Source organism: Suricata suricatta, chromosome 5, assembly GCF_006229205.1.
Source record: "Suricata suricatta isolate VVHF042 chromosome 5, meerkat_22Aug2017_6uvM2_HiC, whole genome shotgun sequence".
NCBI classification, from domain to species: domain Eukaryota; kingdom Metazoa; phylum Chordata; class Mammalia; order Carnivora; family Herpestidae; genus Suricata; species Suricata suricatta.
This window is the reverse complement of record NC_043704.1, coordinates 901838-918517: the sequence shown is the minus strand read 5'-3', so window position 1 is coordinate 918517 and position 16680 is coordinate 901838. Positions and strand designations below refer to the sequence as shown.

Sequence of the window (16680 nt, the reverse complement as noted above, 5' to 3'; positions counted from 1 at the left end):
TCTGATTTGCAGAAATTTTCTCCCATTTTGCGGGTTGTCTTCACTTTTTTGGTAGAGTCGGTTGAAGCACAAAATTTTGTAATTTTGTTGAAGTCCTGTTTATTTTTCATTTTGCCACTTCTATTTTTGGTGTGACATGTAAGAAAACATTGTCTACCAAAGGTCACGATTTCACATTTATTTTCAGAGCTTTATAGTTTTAACTCTTGCATTTAGGTCTCTGATCTACTTTGAATTAAATTTTGTAGATAGTGTGAAGCCGGGGTCCAAATGGTCACCTTGCTGTCCCACTGTCCCAGCACCATTTGTGAAGACCCAGTCGCTCTCCATTGGATTGTCTGTCCCTCTGGGTCAGAAACCATTGACTGTACATGTAGGGGGTTATTTGTGGATTTGTAATTCTATTCCGTGGAAATGTTTATGTCGTCTCTAGTATATCCTTTGTATCTGTAACTATATTTGGATTTTCTGTCTCTTCTTGAGTCAGTTTCTATAGTTTATATTGATTTCCAGGAATTTGTTCATTTCATCTAGTTAATTGAATTTGTTGATGTAAAATTGTTCTTAGTATTTCCTTATAATCCTTTTTATTTCTGTAAGTTAGGTGGTAACATTTCTTCTTTCATTCCTAATTTTAGTAATTAAGTCTTCTGGTTTTCTCAGTCGGTCTAGACAAAGACATGGCGATTTTGTTGATCTTTTCAAAGAACCCACTTTTGGTTTTTTTTCCATTCTGGATTTCACTTATTTCTGCTTTAGACGTTATTTCCTTCCCCTGCTGACTTTGGGTTTAGTTTTCTTTTGTTTTTCTAATTTCTTGGTGGAAGTTGGGCTTATTGAGTTGGGACCTGTCTTCATTTTTGAACGTAAGTATTCACGGCTTTGGGGGCTCTCCTGCCCCCTCCTACCCCTTCTAGGACTGCCGGCTGCTCTGCTGGGCTGGGGAGCGGGGCTGGGGCTGGGCCAAGTTAAAACGCCCCAAGCTCGCTGCTCAAACCAAGATCCAGTTGGTTTTCTTGCATAAATAAGTTATCCTTGGATGCTGCAGGCCTCTGGTCAGTTTCCAGAGTTCTGAAGTTCATTATGAACGTGCTGTCACCGCTCCGCTCTCCTCGCAGTTGCAGAGGAGTGAGCCGCCAGTAGTTAATCCGCCGTTCCCAATGATGTCATCTACCTACTGTGTTTTATGATTAAGAAATTACAGAAAATGAATGTGATTGTAACAGGATATCTAATAGAAATTGGCTAATCACTTCTAAATGTCACGAGGAAAGAAAATGTGTAAGACCAGCCAGCAAGTTTAGAAAAGAACCACAGTGCATGGCTGCTGGCCGTGTTTGAGGCAAAGCTTTCTATCAAAGCTGAAGAAATCACAGCAGGTAGCATTATCCCTAAAAGAGACGAACAGCTGAGCAGAGCCAGGGGGAGGCTCCAGAGCCCAGCTCATGAAGAGGCGGACTCGTGTGCGAGGGTACCCGCTGGCGGCGGACCCTGCCTGATGCCCCTCGCACCGGCCATGCCCGTGGGAAGGCTCTCGTGTGGCCCGCTGGCCGCCCGCCATCTCTCGCCCGAGGTCAGGATGATGTTGCCTCAGAGTTAGGGGTGTGTAGGCAGCCACGGGAGAGGGGGCTGTGGGGGAAGGGCGGGCTTTGCAGGGGGTGTGGGGTGACTCGCGACAGCTGTTGGCTGCTCACGGCCTGGGGGGGCGCCCTTCTCAGGGTGGCCCGAGGGGCCATCGGCCGGAGAGCCTACAGCAGAGAAGGCCCTGTGGGGTTCGGGCCCTGTTCCTGGCAGCAGAAAGCGTGGGTCTGACCTCTCTGGTCGCGACACCAAAGCTGGAAGCCACGAGAATGCCTGATTTCAAAACTTCTGTAGAGCGGCCGCCACACGCGAATTCAGAGGCCGGAAGCGGAAGCAGGGGCTGGACGGCTAGCAGAGGGGGCTTCCGGCCGCGCCCCGGAGGGGGAGCGGGGCCGCCGTGGCGAGCGTGTCAGCATCCCTGCGGCGTTTGTGCCTGAACAGAGACGCTTGGTGTTACTTGTTCTCTATTTAAGACAATATGTTACATATATAGTCATTTAAAAAGTAATATTAGAGTGTTAAAAATTTTTATTTTAAATACATTAATAGTAAAAAAAAAAAAAAGCATGCCGAAATACAATGACTACAAAATACAGTACTACATGTAACCCTCAAACAAAGTGCCCTGTAGCCGTAACTGATCCCCTTGGCCGGGCCCCTGGCGGGGTCACGGTGGTTTTACAGGAGCCCGGCGGGCGTCGGTGCTCCGGACCAGCGGGGCCAGTTCGCTGGCGGACTGGGAGACTTGGTCGCTTGTCTAAGATGATTTGGCCCTCGCGTTCACCCCGAGCTCCTGTTTCAGCTCCTGTACCAGAATCTAATAACAATTCTTGTGCGGCGCCCACAGGCTGGCTGGGCTCCCTGTGCCCAGCCCCCCACCATGGAGGGGGCGCCTCTGTTTTGTTCGCCCTCTGCTGCTTCTGCCTCTGGTCGTGTCGCTTTGGTTTTGTTTGTTTGACGGAAAGGAATGTTAGAGGCGAGAATCTCAGCCGCAGGGTTCCACTTTCGGGGACCTGGAGACCAACGTGTTGTGTGTCTCTGAGCTCAGGAAGGTTCCTCCCAACTCAACTCAATTATTAGTAGGGCCGTTATATTTTCAGTCTCATACAGAAAACACCTGAATTTCTTCCTTTCTACAATATATTTACTTAAATTTGTTGAGCGTTTGACCAGAAATTAATATTCATTCCTCTTTTTGGCTATCCTCATGTGTTTTACTAATTCACACCAAATGACTTTGTTACTGAATTTGGAGCAGGCAGTTTACGAAAGGAACAGAAATACCGACAAACATGGGAAGATGCCAACCCTCATTGTTTTTAAAAATTTTTAAAAATTTTTAAAAAATGTCTTTTACTTATTTTTGAGAGATAGAGAGAGACAGTGCGAGCAGGGGAAGGTCAGAGAGAGAGGGAGACACAGAATCCGAAGCAGGCTCCAGGCTCTGAGCTGTCAGCACAGGCCCGACGCGGAGCTCGAACCCACGAACTTCGAGATCATGATCTGAGCTGAAGCCAGACGCTTAACCGACTGAGCCGCCCAGGCGCCCCATCCCTCATTGTTAATGAATAAACACATGCACATCATTCTTGGACCATCTTGTTAACATACATTTTAGGAAAGTTTGTAATACAGAGTTTTGGCGCAGAATCCCAGAGACCAGACTCCGAGTGACCGGAGAGAGGAGGAGGGCTGGGGGTTCTTCATCCCTGCGTGTCAGCGGCTCTGACATTCTGTGCAGAAAATTCTCTCAAGAATTCATCTTCAAGAAACAGTCACGGGGGACATTCAAAACAACATTAATTTAAATAATTAACAATTGGAAGCAGCCCGAAGGCCCAGTAATCCAGGATTTAGTAAATCAGTTAGTGTTCTTCCACAACACAGAGGATATCAGGCAGCAGTCAGCGTTTGTTTATAGGAGTGACTCATGACATGAAAAAATGCACCCAGCATATGAAGTGAAAATTTGCATAGAAACAGTGTATACGACCTGAAACCCAGGTGTGTGTGGTGTGCGCGTGCACATGTGCTTGTGTGTGTGTGTGTGTGTGTGTGTGTGTTGGAAAGGCCTCAGGAGATACACCCAAAAGCTTATGGCGTCTGTTTCAGAGATGGAATCCCTGTTACCTCTGTTGGTATCCATGTTCACACATTTCTGAGTTTTCCTAAATGAATTTATATCACTTTTATAACAATAGGGGAAACATACATGCTTTTTATATTAGAGAAGAATTATAGGAAAATTAGTCTGACCTTTGATATACAGAAGCAATTTCTTTTTTTTAATTTTTAATTTTTGAAAGATAGAGAGAGACAGCGCGAGCAGGGGAGGGTCAGAGAGAGGGAGACACAGAATCCGAAGCAGGCTCCAGGCTCCAAGCTGTCCGCACAGAGCCCGATGCGGGGCTCGAACCCATGAACTGCGAGATCATGACCTGAGCTGAAGCCGGACGCTTAACCGACTGAGCCACCCAGGCGCCCCCAGAAGCACTTTCTAAGCATAAAAGTAATGCAAGTAATTTCAAATAGTAGATAAGTTTCATTTTCATGGACACATTTCTTTGAGTATCAATACACATTATTAAAAGGCTAAAAACAAGCTGTTATGAACGTTTTCTACAGATATTACAGTCACAGATATATTACATTGTTCTGAAAGCATATATAATCTATATCATGTTATTTAAAAAGTATATAGATAAATGTTATAATGAGAAATTTCTAGAAGAAAATACAGCTTACTGCTATTGGTGTTTTGGGGAGTTGGAGGTGCTTTTAAATACATTTCTTGCACTTTGCTGTACTTCCCAAGCTTTCTGCACAAGAAGCAGGCCTGTGCGGTGCTGGCCCGGCCGCGCGCTGGTCAGGAAGAGCGGTCTGCGCTTGGCCGGACGGCAGCTGTCCTCGTCGAGGGTCCTGGCAGGGGCGTGAGCGCTCGCCCTCTCACTGGTTGAAACTCTTCTCTTTGGGGAATTGTCTAGAAAGGCTGCTAGATGTACGGTAGGCAATTTCAGTGTCCGGTGAGAGTCCAGACAGATTCCCTGTGTCCGATTCTGGTGATGAGAGCCACTCAGAAAGGCAAGCAAATAAAAATAACAGTTTATAATTTTAATTTAATAACCCATATACTAGCTGAGATTGAAACAAAAATCCTTTTATATATTATTGCAAGTTCATAGTGAATAAAGTTCATAACATAATTTAAAAAGATTGAAAATGCATGTGTGCATATCTGTATTTGCATACATGGAGTATGATCTATTAAGTGGGAAAAGGAAACTTAAAGCACCTCCTCCCTAGACGGGGTGGGGGCAGGGGTGCTGTGAGCCCGGCCTGAGCTTCTAAGAGCTGGTGCGCGGCAGGATCAAAGGGCTGCGGTCCAGGCGGGGTGACGAGCAGACCCACCGCGCGGAGGCTCGTGGGGTCCGCTGCTCCTTGGCCTTATTGACCATGTCACCACCGTGCGTTGACCTCGGATGCTATTTTTTGAGGTGGAGGAGTAAAGAGGTTCAACCCCCTGGCTACCTCCTTCTCTTTTCTGCTGCGACCGTCACCAAGAGTATAATCATTCAGAAAGGGTAATGGCACTGGTGGATTCCATAATGGGCACGAAGCTGAGTCATCCCGCCCGTCCTCCCCCTACGGAAACTCTTTTAAACCCTCGTTAGCCCTGACTCTTGTCGGCACTGCAGAACTCGGAGTTCCTTCTGCTGCGGGGGGTGGGTTAATGTGATACTGTCTCCCCCAGATCTGGAGCGATCTGGAGTCAGGTCTGTCCTCCTCCCGGAGTCAGATCTTTGCTGTGGCCTATTATGGGTAAGACGGTGGCATTTGTGTTTCTTCCTTGAGATCTGTCAAAGCGTGAGCTCCCGTTTCGCGAATGTCGGACCAGATTCCTGGGAGCCGCACTTGGGATGTGTCCTGCCGCAAACCCACCAGCCTTGTCCCAGGTCGCCGTTATGTGGCCTTTGGAAGTGGTGGGCTCAAACATTCCCCCTGGTGGTCCCTGCCTGTTCTGCTGGTCTCTGCTCACTCATCCTCTGGGGGGGGGGCAGAGCTCCATGTCGACAGGAGCCCGTGGGGGCCCAGTGAGGTGGGAAGCAAGGAACCTCCCTGCCTTCATGGCCATGGCCTGGGCCATCCAATCGCATGAATATTAAAACTCTGGTGTAAAATGTCAGCCGTGTCCATGTGAATGTACCGATGACGGGGGTCTCAGATAAGTGGATTTATGTGGGTGGCCGTGGGGGAGGGAAAAGGCAGATGGCAGGGGGCCCTGGGGTTGGGATGGAGGGCCTCAGCGAGATCCAGAGCACCCTCCCTCCCTGCGCTGTCTGCCGAGTGTTTGGGAACATGGGGGCTGCTCGGTCTGAGGAGGCTGTGGGAGCGCCACCTGCAGGAAGGGAGGCCTCCGAGCCTTGCTGGGTGCTCTGGTTGGGATCCTACGATTCTGTGAAATTCCTCGGCACCGAACGGTAGGAAAATTACAAATAGTAGCTCAAATAGGAACACTACTAATATTTGTATCTATGGCCGAATCCACAAAAGGAATAAAATTTTGCCTCTTTTCTAGTCAATGCTTTTACAATGTGTTTCTAATGCGAAAGTTCTGTTGCGGCTGTGTGTGGCCACGTTTGCGATGCTGCCTGTCCGTGCAGACCAGGGACGCGGGAGGCCCGTGGCCCAGGCATGGTCAGCGGCAGCAGGGCGGCGAGCTGCAGCGCCCTGCACTCTGAGCGAGGGCTGCCGCCCGGCCGGGCAGCTCTGCCTGTGGTTGCTCCCGAGCCGCGCTGCAGTCTCTCAGCTGCAACCGCAAGGACAAAAATGCCTTCCCTCTCTTTCTCCCGCTGTTTTATTCGGCGCTTTCGAAAAAAGGGGAGTGCACCCACAGATGTAGAGGGACGCACGCCCTGGGCCTCCCAGCACTCTTTTCCCAAAGCCCTGCCTGCTGGCCTCGAGGCTTGCCTCTCGGGGAGGGGAGCCCCGACCTGCGGCGGGTCCCCGCTTGGGGCAGCCGCCTGTCTCCTGTCACTTCACGGGTGCACCTGTCTGTCCACCACGCACAGGGGCCCTGCCTCCGAGCGCATGCTCTCCCTGCAGCCTGGCTCCTGCCCTGCAGCTCCCTTCTGAGCGGGGCTGAGGTCCCAGGAGTTCATTTTTGCTTTTGTTTCCCTGGCCTCTGGGCACGTGTTGAGTAAGAAGTTGCTGTGGCCAAGGTCAAAGAGGTTTTTGCCTGCTTTCTCCTCTAGGATTTTGATGGCTTCCTGTCTTACGTTTAGGTCTCTCATCCATTTTGAGTGTGTTTTTGTGCGCGGTGTAAGGAAGCGGTCCAGGTCCGCGTTGCTGCGTGCTGCCGTCCGGTTTCCAGCACCACGTGCTGAAGCAGTTAATCACTTTAAAGTGGACGGTCGAGTGCGTTCACAGTGTGTGCAGCCACCGCCCAGCTTTAGACTTGTTCAAACCTTTTTCCTCATCCCAGGGAAATGCTCCATGCTGAGTAAGTAGTCACTTCTCATTTCCTCTTTCCACACCTGTGAATCTGCTCTCCAGCTCTGTGGATTTGCCTCTTCTGGGTTTTTCATATAAATGGAATCATACAATATATGAGCATTTCTTTCACTTAGGATGTTTTCAAGGTTCACCTGAGTTGTAGTGTGTTTCAGTACTTCCATTTTCTAGAGGGCTGTCGCATATTCTGTTGTGTGGATATGCTGCACTTTGCTTATCATCAGTTCTGCGCTTGAGCTGTTTCCATATTTTGTGTCCTTCCGTCAGGGATCGTGGTCCTGTGCTGCCTGCCGTCTCATGTCTCAAAACTCTCAAAACCTTTGGCTCATGTCTTCTATCTGTGTTCCCATTGTCTGGCTGGAGAGCGGATTTGGTCTTCTTCCGTCCGGGCTGGAAGTGGACGTGACCTCCTCTGTTCCGGGTTTCTAATACTTCCGCCGTCCTTAGCTGCCAGTCCGCACAGGCCGGGCGGCCCCGGGCGGGGCTGTGGCGGCGCCGCTCACCCCCGCAGTGCGTCTTCGCCCAGGCAGGGTGCTCGTCCTGCCGTCCTGGTGAGGCGCTCCTCGGGCCTGGAGCGGAGACTGCGTGGTGCCCTGGGGTCCCACCTGCACCCCACCACAGCCCTCTGCTTACCCGCCCTGGGTGCAGGGGATTGAGCATCTACACTTTCCCAAACTTTCCATCAGCTTTATGACTGTGGGTCAGGGCTTAGCGTCTAGGGCTCTGAGCGTTCATTGGTATCTCAAGTTCCAAACTCAGTTTAGAATCTAACCTCTTTTATGGAATTTTTTCTCTGGGAAACTGTCTTTGACTTCCTAAATAACTGACTTATGAGTACATTCTTTTGCTAAGTTCCTTTGGTTTGATAAGATTTGGCATCTAAGGTGATAGATTAGTCTGTGGGCTATTTTCTGTCTCTGATTTCCAATGATAACTTTTAACCCGTTTTCAGGGCTGTCTACAGAGAGAGGCCCGCTCACAGGCTCACGTAAGTCGTGCTTCTCAAAGTGCTTTTACAGGGTTACGTCTTCAAACTCAAGTGATTCTTTCTACATCTACATCAGTTGATTTTTATGTTGTTTTTAATTTTTAATTTTTTTTTATTTTTGAGAGACAGAGAGAGATAGTGTGAGCAGGGGAGGGTCAGAGAGAGAGGCATACCTAGAATCCAAAGCAGGCTCCAGGCTCTGAGCTAGCTGTCAGCACAGAGCCCAACGCAGGGCTCGAACCCACAAACTGTGAGATCATGACCTGAGCCGAAGCCGGATACCTAACCGACTGAGCCCCCCAGGCGCCCCTCTACATCAGTTGATTTTTTTTAAAGTCTTGCTTGCGTATGAAGCCGTCTTGCTGCCCTTCCTTGTGGCCTGGTTTCATGTCACACACGGGACCTATGACAGGTCAGAGTGCACCAACAGTGTCAGTGATTTGCATGATTTCTTTCCGGCTTTTGTAGAACCAAGATTTTAAAAGAAGCCACTTTCTCCTTTTCTGTTAAACCCTTCTCACCAACTTAACTGGACCAGACTGTCCAGCGGGGGGCCTGCGGCCTGGCCGTGGGTGTGTGCTGCAGGACACATGCCCGGGCCCACACGCCGCGGGTGCGCCCCCCGCTGGGCAGGGCCGCGCGTGCGCCGTGGCCGTGGCGGCGTGTCCAGGCTGTGTGGGCATCTCCTTGTGGCCTTGACTCCAACTTTGCGAAACTTACCTTGAAATGATTCCTTTTAAATCCTTAAGATGGCTTCTTCTAAAGCTTATAAATGTAGTTTTCTAGGAGTTTTCAGCAGGAGAGGTGGTTTTCTGCCGTCTTGCGTGGATCCTGACGTCGTCACGATAGCAGCTCGTGTTTATGAAGTGCTATATTTGTGCCAGCTTTGCTGATCTGGACCCTCCCGTCTAACTCCTCACTCTATCCTCACAGTGCCCCGTGGGCAGTGCCCTCCGCTCGCTTTCCGGGCCTTAGCAATGCGATGCCACTCTGTTGTCAGTGGTGAGACCAGGATCCAAACCTAGGCCTCTGACCCCATGAGCCTGAGTCCCTACACGAGGGTAGGCTAAGAGGAGCTGCCTTGCTGATAGGCCGTGGGCTCTGAGTTCAGTGCCCGCCTTCTCTGGTGGCCTTAGTGGCAGTCCCAAGTAGCCACCCTGCAGTCCTGAACTCAGCTGCTCAGAGAGCCGCATGGCACAGCCCAGTGAGCTTGCAGAGCCTGTGGCCTGCAGCAGGGCCGTGATTAATCGGCAGCCCCCTCAGGAGGGACGGTGGTGGCAGTGGGGGTGGTGGTGGTGGTGATGGTGGTGGAGGTGGTGGTGGTGGTGGTGGTGGTGGTGGTGGTGGTGGTGGTGGTGGTGGTGGTGGTGGTGGTGGTGGTGGTGATAGAGGTGGTGGGGGTGGTGATGGAGGTGGAGGTGGAGGTGGTGGTGGTGACAGTGGTGGCGGTGACCGCCGTCGGTGGCGGTGGTGACGGGTCGGGAAACACGTGTGCAGAGGCATCTAGGGCTGGAGGGTAACCAGAGTCCTAACCGATGTTAGAAGAGGAAAGTTCTTAATTAACAAATTGCTCGAACAAAGACCTTGTGTGTTCTTTTGTTCACTGAGTAAATATTTGCAAACTATGGCAGGCACTCTTTTGAAATCCCAGTTTCCTTTAGCTCATATCCATGCGGGGCTTACAAACCAAATATAGCAAGTAAACACATGACCGTGTGGCAGGTGGTGATGTCTGCTGTGTGGGCCATGAGGAGGACTGGGGGTGTCGGGACAGGCCCGCCTGGCCAGGGGCATCTGGGTGAGTCTGGAAGGAGGCTCGGGAGTCAGGCCGTCGGTGCCGGAGCAGAGGGCCCCGGGCCAAGGCGACTCAGTGTCGGGACGCCAACGTGGCTGGAGCAGAGTGAGTGAGGCGGCAGGAGCTGAGGTCCGAGACCACAGGGTTCCCCTCAGGGGCCTGGAGGGTCACCCTGAGGCCAGTGTCACCCTGCGGGCCGTGGGGGCTGAGTGTGGGAGCCGGGAGAAGGGTAGCCTTCTTTCCCTCGGTGTTGGATTGTGAAATTAACGCTGTTTTACTACTTGCTTTTCAGAGGACGTCCAAATCCCTGCTGGCTCAGGCCCATCTTTGTAATTGTGCAGATCTGGATCTAATTTTCACAGACATGCTCGAGGGAAGGGCCGCTGGATTTCAGGCATATAAACAATGCCTTGTATTTTCTGGGACTCTTTTCCTCTAGATTTGGGTTTGTCCAAATTTCTCCTCCTGGCCTTGGGGAACCTGTCGGCAGTTCTGGAAATAGACCAGCAGGCTCAGGTGAGGTGGGCTGGCCCAGAGTTACCCACCCCGTCTCGTGGGCACAGCACCTCGGGCCCAGGCAGCCAGGCTGGGAGGCACAGCCGGGCAGGACAGCAGGGCTGTCAGGACCGGGATCCGCGGAGTCCGCCTAGGCTGGCTTAAGTGGCACGGAGGGGGCTGCTGGGCACACTGAGCTGGCCGGTGGCAGCCCCGGCCGGGTCCTGCCGTGCCTTCCCGCGGGGTCCCGGGCGGTGTGACGAGCCGGAACAGATGCAGCGGATGTCTCCCAGGGAGGTGGCGGGTTTGGAAGGACGTGGTTTTCCATTTGCACATCTCCGAGAACTTTCCACACCTCCATAGAGTGCGAGGAAGGGCCATCTTCCACAGGGAAGCCACTTCCGTGCGATGCCCGGGCTTTGCCGCGGCCGGGACCCCTGGGATCCCCCTGTGCTGGCAGAGGGGACGGGGCTCCCATGGTCACTGAGTGACAGAGCCCACTCCCTGCCCGTCTCGGAAGTGGGCGTTCGACCACAGGAAATTAAGAAACAATGATAAACCGTTGAAATTGTTATTTACTTTGAGGTCTTTTATTTTGGTTTATATAGGTTTTCTTCTGTACTGCCTTAAGATAACAATTCTCACGCTAGAATGAGACGATTTGGCAAATATGAAAAATAACTTGAAGGCTCTCCTGCAGTGCAGACAGGAGGACATGCAGAGGGGCCCCTGACCGGGACCCCTCTGTCGGGGGCCTCCTTCCCTACTGTGTCCTTCTTGGTGGCCCTTGCTGTCACCCCACCAGGACCACTGCCTCCTTCCTGTCTGGGGCGTGCCGCGGGGGGTCACTGCGCACGGGGACCGTGGCGGGGGTGGCCCCCACGCCCTCGTGTGTCTCTTGTGTCAGAGGCGGTCCTTGTGCGTCTGGCCTTTCTTGCTCAGCGTCCTCATCGCATCAGATTTCCGTGCTGGCTGATGGCCGGGCCTCACCGGTCCGGAGAAACCCTGCGCTTCGCTCCCCCTTTCCTGCCGCCGCTGTGCCCCCTGCTGCCGCACCCCTGCCGTGGCGCAGGGTGTGGGCCTGCCCTCCGGCTGCTCAGTTAGGCCGCCTGTCTCCTGGGTCTCTGTTCCTTGTCCCTGGCAGCCACTTCTGGAAGCGTCAAGATGACTCGGTGACTCTCATCTTACAGTAAGAAATGTAAAACCTCCTTTCTTGATTTTCAGCCAAAATGGCAGATTGAATTCACAGTGACCTCTGTTGCTTCTTAAGAATCAACTAAGGTGACAGGTAAGATATTTTTAAAAGGAAGAGGCCACCGAGAGATTGAGAGGAGATGACAGAACTGGGGAACTTAGACAGCAGATGGGCAAACAGAGGGACAGAGCAGATCTGAAAACAGAAAGCTGGGGGGTGATCACACTTGTACTGGGGGGCCCGGCAGGGGGATGGATTGCATGGCAGACAGCCCCCCAAGTCTCAGGAATGGCATTGCCATGTACCTCTGACAATGGGGGGGCGGCAGTAAAGATGGGTCTGAGATAGGAAATTGGTGGAAAGCCCATTTAGGAAGCAAGCCAAACCCAGCCGGTTCTCAGCCCTCCTCCCCTGCCCTGACTTCCTCCCCTGGAGGGTGAGCTGGGAGCCTGAGGGCGGCGGAGGGGACTGGGCCACACGGACCAGTGCAGATGGGGCAGCACTCCATGGGTCAGGGAGCCCAGTGCGCCCAGCCTCCACCTTGCAGCCCCTGGGACCCCGGGAACCTGGGGGTGGGTATTGGATGCCGGTGAGAGGGGCAGCCGCCCTGAGGGCGGAGCTGGAAGCCCGTGGCTCCGGCTGTGCAGGGGACCAGGACAGGCTCCTCCCTGGCCACGTGGCCGCGGGCAGACCAGCTATACGGACACAGGTCCTAAGCCAGCGAGCGCGGCCCTCACTGGCCCGTCCAGAGGTCTGAGGGGTGCGGGAGGCTTAGGGCGGAGGGCTGGAGGGCTGGGGAGGGGATGGCGAGCTTCCCAGTAGGAAGTTAGCACAGAGGAGTAATAATCAAACAGTGGAGATAAATACCAAAGAGGGTAAGAACCCAGAGAGAAAGATTGCCGGCGGGGCCCGGGCTCAGGGAGGGGAAGGGCACTGTGCTCCCTGTAAGCTGTGTGGAATTCTGTAGCTTTTACAACTATGTACATTTATAATTTTGTTTAAAGTAAAAACAAAAAGGTTACATAGCAAATGCTGTTTTATAAACACGTTGTGGAAGCTGCCTCCGCGCCCTCCCCCCGCCCCTGCCAGGCCCGGCGCCACTGCTCGGCCATCTGGTCCTTCCCGGCGGGGCTTACTCCTCCCCGCTTGGCCGGCGTTCGAGGCCTCCGCCTCCCGAATCCGGTAACAGATTCTCCTCGGGAGCAGGCGCTCTGCAGCCCTCGGCCTGGGGAGCGGCCCCTCCTGGTGGTGCCATCCCTCCCGGCCTCCCAGACCCCCCATGTGTGTCCTGTGTCACCTCCTCCTGCGCGAGCCCCTCTGTCACCTCCCTGTCCCGGTGCTCAGGGAGGGCCCTGCTGATGGTCGGCGCCCGGGGTCCAGGGGACCAGGCGTGCTGCGGCATTTGGTCTCTCTCATCCTGAACTTCGCCTCAGGGATTCAGGGCCCTGCTTTTAAACTGAACTCCCATGCCGCACGATGTTCCGTGTAACCAAGTTTAAGAACATTTATAAAATCTTTTTAGCGTTTGTTTTTATTTTTGAGAGAGACAGAACAGAGCACAAGTGAGGGAGGGGCAGAGAGTGAGGGGAACAGAATCCGAAGCAGCTCCAGGCTCCAAGCTGTCAGCACAGAGCCCCACGTGGGACTCGAACTCATGAACCAGAAGAGCATGAGCTGGGCCGAAGTCCGGTGCTCAGTGGACTGAGCCATCCAGGAGCCCCTTAAGAACATGATTTTTTTTTTTTAAAGTTTACATAGTCTTCTCTCTGTGTATGTACAGTTGACCCTTGAACATACGGGGGTTAAGGTTGCTGACCTCCGATGCAGTTGAAAATCCACCCTAACTTTTGATTCCCCCGCTGAACTTAACTGCTTACTGGTGACCAGAAACCTTCCTCGTAAGACAGTCAATTAACACGTATCTGTATGTAATACATGTTACGTGCTGTATTCTTACAACAAGTAAGCTAGAGAGAAGAAAATGTTATTAAGAAAATCGTAAGAGAAAATACATTTACAGTGCCGTGTGGTATTTATCGAAACGATGCATGTACAGGTGGACCCGTGTAGTTCAAACCTTGTTGTTCAAGGAGAGGGTCAGCTGTGGGTATTATTTTATTGTGTCATCCCCTTTGTTTAACGTAGTGGCCTTTTCTTCACGTCTGTCCCGCTGGCAGTAGCGGTGCGGTGAGCACCCTTGTGCACGAATCAGCTCCCTCTTCCTGAGGCGAGATCGCATTATTCGTCCACGCAGGAGTCACAGGTCAGGGGAGGATGCGCACTTCCGAGGAGGCATCATGTGTCATTGGCACGTGCGTCCTGACGGCCAGGCCCACCAGCACACGTGTCCCTGAGAACACGAAGCGACCGGTGCGATTGGGGTCCACTTCGGCCATGCGCTCCTGCCTGAGTGAAGGCGGCCTGCCGCTGTCCCCGGTGGGGCCGTCCCCTGCCGCTGTCCCTGGTGGGGCATCGTCCCCCTGCCGCTGTCCCTGGTGGGGCATCGTCCCCCTGCCGCTGTCCCCGGGGGGCCGTTCCCTTGTACTTGGGCACTGGTGTTTGGGGCAGTTTGATGTTTAGAAAATCCCTTCCTGGCCTTCAGTGTGTCCTTACATTTTCTTTTCTGTTTTTACTTTTTGCATTGACTTGTGTAATCCACTTGGGATTTAATTTGACATATGTTATTTGGTGAAAGTATGAATTATTTTCTCTTACAAGTTTGAAAACACTATTTGTTGAGAAATACTTCATTTTCCCAAAGACTTGTGCTGCCACTTTTGTCCTATAAGTTTATCTCACATGAAGATATTGTATGTATTAGCGTCTTTTTGCATTGTCTAATTGATCTGTTAGTTCTTATGCTGGTACAACTATTTTAATTATTCTAGTTTTATGGAATATTTATCCAATAACCCCATTATTAAAATATTTTAGCTATTCTTGGCTACTCACTTTCTAGATGAACTTTAGAATGACTTTCAAGTTAAGAAATTAATCATATTAGGAGGCGCCTGGGTGGCTCAGTCGATTAAGTGTCCAACTCTTGATTTCAAGTCAGGTCATGATCTCATAGCCTGTGAGTTCTAGCCCCGTGTCCTGCTCTGCGCTGACAGCTTGGAGCCTGCCTAGGATCCTCTCTCTCTCACCCTCTGCCCCTCTCCCACTTGCTCTCATGCTCTCTCTCTCTCTCTCTCAAAATAGATAAATAAATACTTAAAAAATCATATTAGGATTTCTTTTCAAATAGGTCATAGTTATCATTTGAATTGAAAACAATTGCTACTTACCAGTATTCACTCTCTAATCTAGGAAGGTACTCTGTTTTCCCATGTGTTCTGTTCCAGGCCTTCAGTTACTGTCTGTAGCTTTCTGGCTGTAGGTTCTCCTCTTTTCCCACTTATTTATGTTATCCGGTTCCTGTGATTGGGATTCGTCTCATCTCACCTCTCTGACATTTAACAGTGTACCGTACCGGGAAGCCACCGATTCCTCCGTACTTGGCCATGGCCATGCGTTAAAGCGCTTTAGCTGCAATGCGTTTCTCAGCCGGCTTGGCAGACTCGGCCCGCAAGCTTTCCCGGGTAGGCGCGCCCGCCCCGGCCGAGAGGTCCCTCCCGCTCTCCCTGGGGTTCCGGATGCTCACTTCTGTGCTCTTCTGCGAGTTGCTCTTCACACTCAGAAGTGAGAGTTGCATTTTACCCCATGTTCACTGCTGCTGTTAAGATAGTCTTGTGATTTTTCTCCTTCTATCTCTTAATATTGAGAATTCCATTGATGAAATTCCAAGTGTTGGTTGTTGGGATAAATCCTAGTAGATCTTCTGATACTTTTTAATACTCTTCCAGTTGTAAGAGCCTCTCAGTACATGGATCGTTTATAATTCTGTTTACAACTTAATTTCTCATTTTAATGCTTGTTTTCTTTTTCTTTGGGTTTTTGCTGTTATCTTCCTAGTTTCTCAAATGCTTCTTTTGTGTGTCTGTTTTCTACTGAATGCATCTTGGCTTCCAGACTTCTTTCAAGATACTTTGAACTGCGCCCCCTGGTTTGGCCATGACCTGTATTCATTCAGATGCCTGTCATTTCCGGGCCTCATTCTCACATTTTGTAGGCAATTTTTCCCACCGTACGTTCTGTTGTTAACTTTCTACTTCTAACACTTCACATTCAGAGAGTGCGGCCTCTCTGGGTCTTTGAGGCTGGACACAGGAGATGGGAGCCCGTGGGGCCGTGGTCGCTGTGTAGGAGCAGTGACCAGAGCTGGTGGTCGTGGGGCCGGCAACTCACAGGGTGGGCTCTCTCACAGAGAGGGCGGGAGAGGGCCACCGAGCCGTTGGGGAGACGGAAGCAGGTGTGCGGTGGGAAGGGGGCCTGCAGCGTGGGGGCAGAATAATTTCTGTGTAGGACCCAAGGGATAAATGCCCCAGGGGCTTCTGGGACCCTTGCTCTGAGCTGAGGGGAGGGCGTGGGGCTCAGGCCTGGGTGACAATTGTGCCCCTGGGGCTGTGGAGGCACAAGAAGCTGCGGAGGTCAGCCTTGTCTCTCGGTGTAGCCAGGCTGGGGGGTGGGCTGGACCCCCGGGAGCCCACTGTCCTGAGGCTGTCCCAGCTTGGGGCTCCAGGTGGCCTGCCATTCCGTTTGTGGGGTACCTCCTTCTGTCGTGAGGACCTCTGGCTGAAACGGATTGTGTTTCCGGGACAGGAAAAGGGCACAGGAAGGGCAGCGGCCACACCTGCAGGCTGGAAGGCCGGGTCAGGCTGACTCGCGTCGGTAGCTGGGCCCTCAGACCCGGGGTGCGCGCAGGCTGTGGGGTGTGCGTGGGGGTACCTGCCGCGGGGGAGGCCAGGCCAGGCGGTCCCCTCCTGGGCAGCCCTGTGCTCAGTCACAGTTGTGGTCGTGCAGGAGAGAGAGGCATTCGGGGGAGCAGCCTGCTGTCAGCCGCCGGCCCGGATGAGGACTGAGATCCTGGGGTCACCCGTGTCACAGCTGTGGGGGGGCCCTCGCACAAGGGAGCGCTTGTTTCCAAGGTGCATGCGTAGCCGTGTGCTGTTAGGTCTGGGGCGGAGCTAGATGTGGGGGTGCTTCTGGCACTTACAGAGAGGCCTCTGCCAAAGG

The 16680-nt window shown here is 52.3% G+C and overlaps 1 protein-coding gene across 1 annotated transcript in view; it reads right to left on the bottom strand.

The window, feature by feature from the left end:
- The window catches only part of LOC115292522, a 78880-nt gene extending 63804 nt beyond the window's left edge, over positions 1-15076 (bottom strand). The window contains exons 1-2 of the mRNA XM_029940594.1: positions 15038-15076; positions 13848-14057 (exon numbers count right to left, since the gene is read on the bottom strand). Of these exons, the coding sequence (XP_029796454.1) occupies positions 13848-14057; positions 15038-15076 (249 nt within the window). The remainder of the gene's footprint in view (positions 1-13847; positions 14058-15037) is intronic.
- Positions 15077-16680: the final 1604 nt, after the last annotated feature.